The 10506-nt window shown below is 43.7% G+C and overlaps 1 protein-coding gene across 1 annotated transcript in view; it reads right to left on the minus strand.

Moving 5' to 3' along the window:
- Nucleotides 1-7626, minus strand: part of notum1b (notum, palmitoleoyl-protein carboxylesterase b) — a 19512-nt gene extending 11886 nt beyond the window's left edge. The window contains exons 1-3 of the mRNA XM_084319340.1: nucleotides 7097-7626; nucleotides 1750-1802; nucleotides 512-607 (exon numbers count right to left, since the gene is read on the minus strand). Coding sequence (XP_084175466.1) covers nucleotides 512-607; nucleotides 1750-1802; nucleotides 7097-7440 — 493 coding nt within the window. The 5' untranslated portion in view covers nucleotides 7441-7626. The remainder of the gene's footprint in view (nucleotides 1-511; nucleotides 608-1749; nucleotides 1803-7096) is intronic.
- Nucleotides 7627-10506: the final 2880 nt, after the last annotated feature.

The raw sequence follows: 10506 nt of genomic DNA on the forward strand, positions 1-10506 counted from the left end.
TTGAAAAGTTTATTAACAGATTGCAGAATGGGTACAGTACAGTACAGCTCAATACATACAATTGTTAAGGGGATGCAGACCAGAGAAAGACTTTCGTCTTGTTTACATCAGGGTCCCCCATTTCCAATTCATCAGAACATATATGACATACATGAATTTCTCTGGTCTGCATCCCCTTAACAATTGTGTGTATTGAGCTCTACTGTACTGTACCCATTCTGCAATCTGTTAATAAAAAATGTCAATCAATCAATCAATCAATCAATCAATCAATCAATAGGGATTACAAGTTTTGAACTCCTGGGCTTGGGGACCCATCTTCCCAAGTGGTCTTTACCAACACTTTGAAAAGCCCTGTACTGGATAATTCACATGCACTTTCTCTTTTCTCTCAAAGTTGATAATCTCAGTGTTTCTTCTTCAAGGTGGATATGACCTGTTTGTGTGTGTCGTGTATGTGCATGCACGAGTGTGTGTTCTTTTTGTCATGTCATTTTGTTTTCACACTCACCTATTCTCGTGTTTGGCCACTTGGTGGAGCTCATGAGTCTCCTCATGGTCTCATATCTGCCATCACAGGTCTGCTTGTTGAAACAGTACCATCCACCTGAGAAGAACACACACGCACACACACACACACACACACACACACACACACACACACACACACACACACACACACGCAGCCACGCACGCAGACACACACACACACACACACACACACACACACACACACACACACACACATACACACACACACACACACTTGATAGCACATAGGCAGCAGCAGCCTACATATGTGTTTCATTGTAGTTTAATGGTGTTGTTTGTTTAGAAATAAGATAAAAAACTTTATTTTCTCCAGGGGAAAAGGGGTTGTTGGCAAACACCACACGCAGTGAGACAGCAACACACCAACATTTATTAGGCTACGTATAAAAAGAATAACGACAAAAAAGAACTGCCAACATCTAATCTAAGAACAGCGGTTTAACAACAGTGATCTTGTTTGGCCCTCCAACCCAGTGGTTTTAAACCCTTTTTGTGTCAAGGACCCACAAACGTATGCACATTAGTGGGGGTCCATTTGGTAAGATTGGACCCCATCTGAGAGTTTTTTGTGTTGTTGTTAGATAACATATATGATTAAAGGGATAGTTGAGAACCCTAGCCGTATTTCTTACTTACCAATGATGATGTTGATCTTTAAAGTCCTTTCTCAGCGCAACAACCCATGCTGTTCCTCATACTAGCTCTGGATCTTCAGCCACAAACAAAGCAGTCAATGGAGTTGAGCTCCCGTCTGTATGAGCTGACCGAGGCTCACTGAAAACTACTTTGTGTGCACTGTGGAGTAAGTTTCAACGAGCCTCAGTCAGCTGGTACAGACAGGTGCTTGACCGCGTTGACTCTGCGTTGGTTTGAGGAAGCATTCTACCAATGAGCACCATCGTTGGTAAGTAAGAAGTAGGGCTATAGGGTTCCAAATATCAGAACCATCCCTTTATGTCCAGACTTCCTTAGCTGTCTATACCGTATGTTGAGAAGATGACAGCGTAGTGAAACGTATAATCAGAATCAGAATAGTCTTACAGTATAATTCTATCACTTCTAGACAGTGAATGAAATAATGAAGTTAAACAATTCCCTTTTTCAGGGGATCCCCTTGCGCCCCCCCCCCCCCCCTCTCTCTCACTGACCCCTGGGAGAATGTGTAGAGATGAAAGCGATGCACGCTGCGCCTCTCACCTTCTAAGAAGATCAGCCATCTCTTACTGCCTCTAGACTCCTTGATGTAGTACCTGCACGGGAAAACACAAAAATCATTGTTCCAGTGTGTGTGTGTGTACATGATGTGTGTGGTTTTAATACTTAACACTTTGATCGCCATGGGTTAAATTCATAATTTACCATCCCTCGCCAGCTCTATTTGTCTATGGAGAAGTTCCCCTTCTTTGCAGGGCTATAACTTTTTAAATTCTATTGCTACATTGCCATTATTATGGCCCATTCAATGTCCTATATGTATTGTTCAGGGAGTAGCAACGTTAAACTTTTTCATTCACATATTCATACTAAAATATGGTCTAAAGTATAAGTATGTTTTTATCGTTTTCTGCAGCTTTCTTCAGAACGTGATTTATAGCCCTAAATGCATTATATTGATGATGAAATACAGTTTGGTAGCGATCGGCGCGAGATGAAAAATTTCAACTGGACGTACTTCTAGAATGATCTACGTATGATCTGATGATGACCGGATGGGCGGGGGATCGTTTATAATTCCGTGGGCAACGTTAGATGATTCATCCAGAGTGGGTCATATGTTCATCATAGCAGTTTATATTGAACACGTTAGAATATAATGCTGAATCTTACCGTATGTTCCTCGCGCCGTTGGACGATCAGCGTGGAGTAGACCGTTTTCGATTATGGGATGTAGAAATGCCCGATCCATTTCCAGGTTGTATAATAGTATATGTCCAAATAACGTTGTTTATTGAGTTAGGGCGAGCGATCTATTATCCAGTGTTTCAAGATGGAGTCGCGGGAGCTATAGAGAGTGGCCGGACCACATTTGCATGAGTACTACTGGTTCAAAGGTTAATATCCGGTTGGCGATCTGCCGATCGGCCACCAGATGGCGCTCTTGAACCGCTAGAGAGTTGAGAGGAGATCACACTTGTGTCTCAGGGCCCCGGAAAGGAAATATGATTTCGATGACAGATTTTTGAAATATTGACATCAAAGACGAGTTAAGGCGTCCTCGGCGGAATGAGCATGGCGGGAATGACGAGTTCCGGCGTTTTCGGCGGTTAAAGTGTTAACTGGGATATCTGACAGAATCACATATTTTTGTTGAGCAGAGAAAACAAACCTATTTTCACATTTGTATTTGTATTTGTATTTATTTATTAACACAGAGTTAAACAAAAGTCAAAGAAAATACATAATAACCATATTGTGAAGGAGAAGTTAGAACCCTAGAGGCTTATCGAGAACTTCCCCTGTTTTGTCAAATCAAAACATACAAAAATATACATATTATTTTTAAAATACCAGTAATACATTAAAAAGATATGTGTTAACACAAATATACATACACACAGTACATACATGCATACTGTATACTGCATACATAATAATACATAACCACCCACCCACCTGCCTACAAACCTACCCACCCACATAACCAAATGCATACCTACATGTATGACCTTACATATCTACTAATTTTGGATATGAGAATTTTTTTGTAGTTTACTTAAAATAATAAGCAGAAATGGAGATTTCCTCAGCATAGGATCAGCTGCATTCCAAAGATTGAACCCTCTATACCTCACTGAGAACTGCCTAAGTGTACCTAAGTACCACAATAAGGTATATGCAGGTCCCTGACTGACGTGTAGCATAATGAACATCCAAATTAAAAGAAAAAAAACTATTAAAACCATTTGGTAGATTGTGATGATCATAAATGCATTTGTACACAAATATACATATCTGTAAAGAATTAACCTCAGACACAGTCAGAATGTTTAGTTTCTTGAAAAGAGGAGCAGATGGTTTAAATCCTACCTACTGACTTCATTGCTTTTTTACAAACATGATCAATGTGTTTTTTCCAATTGAGTTTATCATCAACTAAGATCCCTAAAAACTTTGTTGACGTTACTTGTTTGATTTCGGTGTTGCTGATTATAGCTTTGCCTCCTTTTTCGAATAACTTTTACCTTTATTACAAAATAAAATAAAATTAGATTTTTCTACATTTAACGATAGCTTATTAGTCTGGAACCAATCTGAGACATAAGATAAACCATCATTGGCTTCCCTAATTAATACTGCAAAATTCTCATGTGACATTATAATGTTGGTGTCATCAGCAAACAAGATCGAGAATACTCGAGTCTAGGTGATACCCAAGGAAAATCATTTATATAAATCAAAAATAAAAGGGGGCCAAGTATAGAGCCCTGAGGAACCCCACAGACTAGCTTTGCCCTGTCAGAGTCATTGCTATTAATGGAAACAAACTGTTCCCTTATTATAAAGATAGTCACTGAGCCATTTAATGTCACCAGCCAAACCATATACCTCTGAAGCTTTGATATAAGTATTTTATGGTCCACACTCCACAGTATCAAAAGCTTTGTATAAATCCAGAAATATACCAATTGAAAATTGCTTATTGTCTAGTGCATCTGTGATTCTATCAATAAACTGTAAGAGAGCGATGTAAGTAGAATGTTTTTGTCTGGACATTGGACTGAGAACAAAATATATTGGCACATGCACATGCACACACACAGTAAATTTCGCAGAGTACATTTTACTCAAACTGAGTGAGCCCAAGTGAGTAACATTTTACTCAGTTTGAGGAAAATTTACTCAGCGAAATTTACTGTGCACACACACACACACACATACACACACACAGGTTGGGTTGTGTTAAAGGCTGCAGTCTTTGATCCTGACTTGAAACATTTGGCTCTGGTTTTGCAGCTGAAATCACTATTTTTTTCCAGCAGGGGCCCACTTAGATGCCTGTACGAAAGGACGTGGAGCTATTATCAATTACTGAATTAGTTTATGAGTGTAGAGGGAGTTGCGTTCAATCAAGCTGTCAACAGCGTGCGCAGAGGCCTGACGACTTTAGTTGCATGCATGTGAAAATAAATCTCTCTCTCTCTCGTCTGTACGCAGACTGAGCTGTCTCCACTATGGATAAGGAGCAGGATTCTACTGGACAGCTGTTACACAGACCTACTACATGACAGGTGGGGTAGACCATAATTCTATAGGGTAGACAGAATGAGTTTAGAGACAGAGGGAGCGCTATACGCTTGTGTGTGTGTGTGTGTGTGTGCATGCAAGAGACAGACAGACTGAGAGAGAGACATGCAGAGAGAGAGGGAGAGAGAGAGAGAGAGAGAGAGAGAGAGAGAGAGAGAGAGAGAGAGACTTTCCAAATAGGAAAATCAAACCAGCAGAGAAAGAGTGCGCACGCCTCCGTGTGTGTACGGTGGACTGGGCCTATACTAGAAGAAGAATATATTTATTGCTATATTTATTTATATATATATTTAGTTATTATAATAAATAATACAATATACTTGAAATTCTAGGGCTGCATCTTCTGCGTCTGACGAACTATGAACTATGTTTCTCAAACGTTAGAAGTTAGAACTCAGTCACTCATGCTCTCGAAACATCAACTGTGTCGCTGTCGCGCGTCGCGCAAGGCCTGCCGTCGCACTTTGGCCACACATGCACGCGCTCTCTGAACTCCAGCTGAGAGGATTCATTTACAAGTGTCGGTTTCCCGCTGATTTTGACCTATCTCAAACCCTGCCCTCTTTTCTTGATCCTCCAATCACTAGTGGAGGATCGATTCCAATCTCGCGAACCACACGTCCTCGCATCTTGTTTTCGATTGTGCGTAAATACGAAAAACCCAATTCCCCTCCTCCAAGATTGTGACGACCATCAGCACAGAAGCCGGGCACATTTGTTGTGGACTGTGAGGAACTCCCTTCCCCGGTCCTCGCCCCTCTGCCACTGCCACCTGAACCATTTTGTCTTCTTCTGTGAAGCTAGTAGCAGGTTCTTGTTTCAGAGCAATTGCGGATCACTGGATTCGCTCTGTGCTTAAAAACGACGCAGGTTTTTTAACTTTTTACTCATATTGATTGGCGCAAGTGAAAGCAGTAACCTTCTTGCTATTTATTTGCTAAATATGCATGACCAGCTCCGTTTGATTTATTTCAATCTAACGTGACATACATTGGTATTTCACACGAGACAGACCCGGCCATCAGTATTTCCCATAGAAAGAAAAACGTCCGTGGAAAATCCATTGGAAATAATGTTATGCATTGCTGCTTTGAAGAGAGACACGACACCTGTTGCCGAACCCACTCCCCAAACCCTGGTATAAAGACTGGTTCATGACTCTAATCACACCAGTACAGCTTTTACCATCTAGAATTACCTATTGCTTATAAATATTACCTATAAAGCGCCTTCATTTGTGTTGAGTCAACAACGATTGGTGCTGGTGCCGTGGTGCGTAATGGTCGACTCAACACTGTTGACCACGCACCACCAGCACCAATAGTTTTGCTCTGTTCAGATGACTGAGCCCTCCCGGGCTGATATGTCAGCTTTATTTATCACTGAATAACACAGCCCCCCCCCCCCCGCTTAAATGACTATAATGTAACCCAATTCGGTGAGGCACAGAAACCCCCCTAGGTCCAACAGGCCTATTAAGCCCTGTTTAGTGCCGCAGTTATTCTACTGTGGGCTCGCTCTTTTCAAATTCCTCAGCCTAGCCCCTAGATGATGATGATGATGATGATGAGAAGCGTTTGTCTCGGGGTCGGGCGCACGCACGCATGGTCGCTCTCTCGCATCTAAGCGCAGCAGTGCATGGCGCGCCGCGCGCACGTCTTCTCTCTGATCTAGTCCTTTGATCCATTTCGGTCACATCCGGAGTGACAAGCGAATGAAGGGCAGGGAAGCAAAACGAGGAGTTTTCATGAAGGGAATGGCAATACAGAATACACGGAAGGGAACGGCAATATGCGTATAGGCTACTCAGAGTTAATTATATTGTTATATTGTTTACACTGCGTATTTGTACTTTCCACTGTACTATTGTATTACCTATATTATGTATTCTACTATTACCATGAATGAATGAATGAATGAATGAATGAATGAATGAATGAATGAATGAATGAATGAATGAATGAATGACACCTTTATTTAACAGATTGCAGAATGGGTACAATACAGTACAGCTCAATACACACAATTGTTAAGGGGATGCAGACCAGAGAAAGACGTTTGTCTTGTTTACATCAGGGTCCCCCATTTTCAATTCATACCTGTAACTCCCCCCTCCCCATGCTGCTATGTTGCCTGGATTTCCCCAGGGGATCAATAAAGGAATATCTTATCTTATATTAAGCCTCGACGTTGTTGCTTGGACAGGAAATGGACAGCTCTTCTTACACACACAACGATAAGAAATTAGTGTTTGCGTAAACTGATCTTGATTATATAAATAGGGCCCATATAGACTTACCCTGCCGGCGACCCATCGTTACAAGTCACAGATACATTCTTCAAAAAGTGCAACTTCATGTCTTGATCCAACTTCTGCGCTGAGCACGGGTAGAGCGACTGCGCCAGGTTCTTTATTTGGATCATAAAGTTGTCCATGTTGCCCTCCACGGCCGTAAAGTCTAAAGGGAAGCTCTCCGCTCCCTCAGTGCGCTCCCTGGACAGCTGCGCTCGCCGGGTCTGCGCTCGGCCGCCCCGCAGTCTGCGCGCCTCCACCGGTGCGCTTATTTGGATGAAAAGCAGCAGCAAGAAGGTGCGCGCCAGAGATAAAGTACCCAGCCACCTCTCAAGACTGCGGCTCCTCATTTCTAAGTGTTTATAGGGGGTAATGTCTTTTGCGTGCGCGTAAAGGCTCGGGGGGTGATTTGTCTCTGGAAGTCCTAAGAGTCGCTAACTAGTTTGAAAGTTCTTCGGAAAATAGAAGTCACTTCTTGGAATCTATCGATGATACAAGACAGGCCGGACGTGTGCAGCTTTAGGTTCTCCATTGGTGCTTTCAAAGATATAGATCTCTAGGTAGCAGGCTACTGCCTTGAATTCACCCGAAAATACGCATGCAGCGTCAGCGTGCATGTGGGGTTCAGTTCAATCCGAAATCCATGTCAATCTATTATAAAGTGTTCCGGCGAGGTTATCCAGATAATGCGAATAGAAAGTCCTAGATCCCTTATCCCTCAACTCCGAGTTAATTCGTCCAGCCGGAGTGTTTTTCCAACTGTTTTAGGTCAAAGATGGTAGACCTATTTCATAGTAGGCGCATAGTTGGCGACCTGTTGGCAACAGAGTGAGACTCGGGTATTTCTGCTCACCAGACGAGGGGGGTTTTATTTTAACTTTCCCCCCTTCTCGGCTCCATGCTACTCACTCCCCAGAGCCAATCGTTATCCTTGGCTGATGCTTTGGGCAGGACGTGCGTCGAAACACGCGCGAGCGCAGGCTTTTAAGCTTGGCACGCCCCTCAAGTCAAATCACGACGTGCATGCGCATGCACTTGGTCCCTTTGATCTTGTGTTATCATTAACTTGATATCTTTGTCTTTTACTGAAAACATATTTCAATGGATCAATGATGGATTTTACTTAATGGACTTTCTGGTGTGTGTGTGTGTGTGTGTGTGTGTGTGTGTGTGTGTGTGTGTGTGTGTGTGTGTGTGTGTGTGTGTGTGTGTTACTTGTATAGCATGTATTTGAACCTGCACAACTACCCCCCCCCCCTCTTTCGCTCTCTCACTCTCTCTTACATGCAAACAGCATGCATTGCTGTGCCAAATGTACGTTATTTATTTACTACACACCCTTATATCAGTTTTCTGTGCTCAGACTGCTCTTATCTCACTGTTATACTAACAGCATATTGATTGTATTGTATCATTATGTTGCTCCAAAATTAGATATCCCCCATTTGAAAAAAAGGGTGGGGGGGACTTATTTTACAAATGATTGCTGACACTTTTGGGAAATATGTATTTGCTATCTTGGGGCATTCGCTTACAAATACAATACATCAACACACTGCATCTGTGGTTAATTATTGGAAGGAAATGTTTATAGTGTCTTGGAGTGAAACTGAAGCTGTTGCTCAAAATCTCTTGGTCACAATCACCAATGCAGGCATTCTGTTTCATGCATGCAAATGTTCCATTAAATGTATTCAGAGTTGTCTTGATAAAAAAAAAGTTGCTACAGGTTGGAGCTTCTGATGATTGAAGGGGAAGATGTTTGCCTGTTGGTGGAGGAGCAAGATGTTTGCCTGTTGGTGGAGGAGGAAGATGTTTGCCTGTTGGTGGAGGAGGAAGATGTTTGCCTGTTGGTGGAGGAGCAAGATGTTTGCCTGTTGGTGGAGGAGGAAGGTGTTTGCCTGTCGGGGCTGTTGGTGGAGGAGGAAGATGTTGGCGCTGTTGGTGGAGAAGGAAGATGTTTGCCTGTTGGCAGAGGAGGAAGATGTTTGCCTGTTGGTGGAGGAGGAAGATGTTGGCCTGTTGGTGGAGGAGGAAGATGTTTGCCTGTTTGCCTGTTGGTGGAGAAGGAAGATGTTTGCCTGTTGGTGGAGGAGGAAGATGTTGGCGCTGTTGGTGGAGAAGGAAGATGTTTGCCTGTTGGTGGAGGAGGAAGATGTTTGCCTGTTGGCGCTGTTGGTGGAGAAGGAAGATGTTTGCCTGTTGGCGCTGTTGGTGGAGAAGGAAGATGTTTGCCTGTTGGTGGAGGAGGAAGATGTTTGCCTGTTGGCGCTGTTGGTGGAGGAGGAAGATGTTTGCCTGTTGGCGCTGTTGGTGGAGGAGGAAGTACTCCAGCGAGCTCTTCTTCACCATTGTTATCTGCATCACTGGATAGCGGATCTCGGCCTGTCTGTCCGACATCTCAGCCTGGATGACGTCCAACCACCTCAAACTGAACCTAAGCAAAACAGAATTGCTCCACCTGCCGGCCAAATCCTCCCCCCTAACCGACCTTTCAATCACAGTCGAGAATGCAGCTGTGACTGCGTCCCCGACCGCCAAGAACCTTGGTGTTGTCCTCGACGACCAGTTGAACTTCTCTGCTCACATCGCAGCGACGACCAGAACCTGCCGATTCCTCCTGAGCAACGTCAGAAGGATCCGCCCCTTCCTGACAAAAGAAGCCACCCAACTCCTCGTCCAATCAACAGTCATCTCCCGCCTCGACTACTGCAATGCACTGCTCGCTGGCCTCCCGGCCACTGCCACTAAGCCTCTTCAACTCATTCAGAACGCAGCGGCCCGCCTGATCTCAAACCTACCGAAGTCGGCCCATGTCACCCCACTTCTTAGAGACCTGCACTGGCTCCCCATTGCTGCACGAATCCGCTTCAAGGCCCTCGACCTAGCATACCGTGCGGCAAAGGGAACCGCTCCCGCCTGCCTCCGGTCAATGGTCTCTAACTACACACCCTCAAGACCCCTACGCTCTGCATCTTCTGGCCGCCTCAGACCTACTCCTATCCAAGCTCCGGGAGGGTCATCAAAGAGAAGTCGCCTATTCTCAGTCCTTGCCCCACAATGGTGGAATGAACTACCCACCCCAGTTAGGACAGCCGAATCACGTCCAATCTTTCGCCGTCGACTAAAGACGCACTTCTTCAACCATTATCTGAAAAAAAAAAAAAAAAACAATAATAAAAAAAAAAAAATCTAACCCTAACTAACCGTACTGTCATGCACTTGTCCTAATAAACTAACCTACACTGTAGCACTCAACACTTTGATGAACATTGTTGCTCAGCTGATAGAGTTGTGCCCTTCCTGATGGCTTGTCGTACAGAACTTGTAAGTCGCTTTGGATAAAAGCGTCAGCTAAATGACTAAATGTAAATGTAAATGTAAATAGCAGCAACTCTAAATCAGGTGGGGCATTC

The sequence above is a fragment of the Notolepis coatsorum genome (genome assembly GCF_963971535.1).
Source record: "Notolepis coatsorum genome assembly, chromosome: 7".
Taxonomy (NCBI): Eukaryota; Metazoa; Chordata; class Actinopteri; order Aulopiformes; family Paralepididae; genus Notolepis; species Notolepis coatsorum.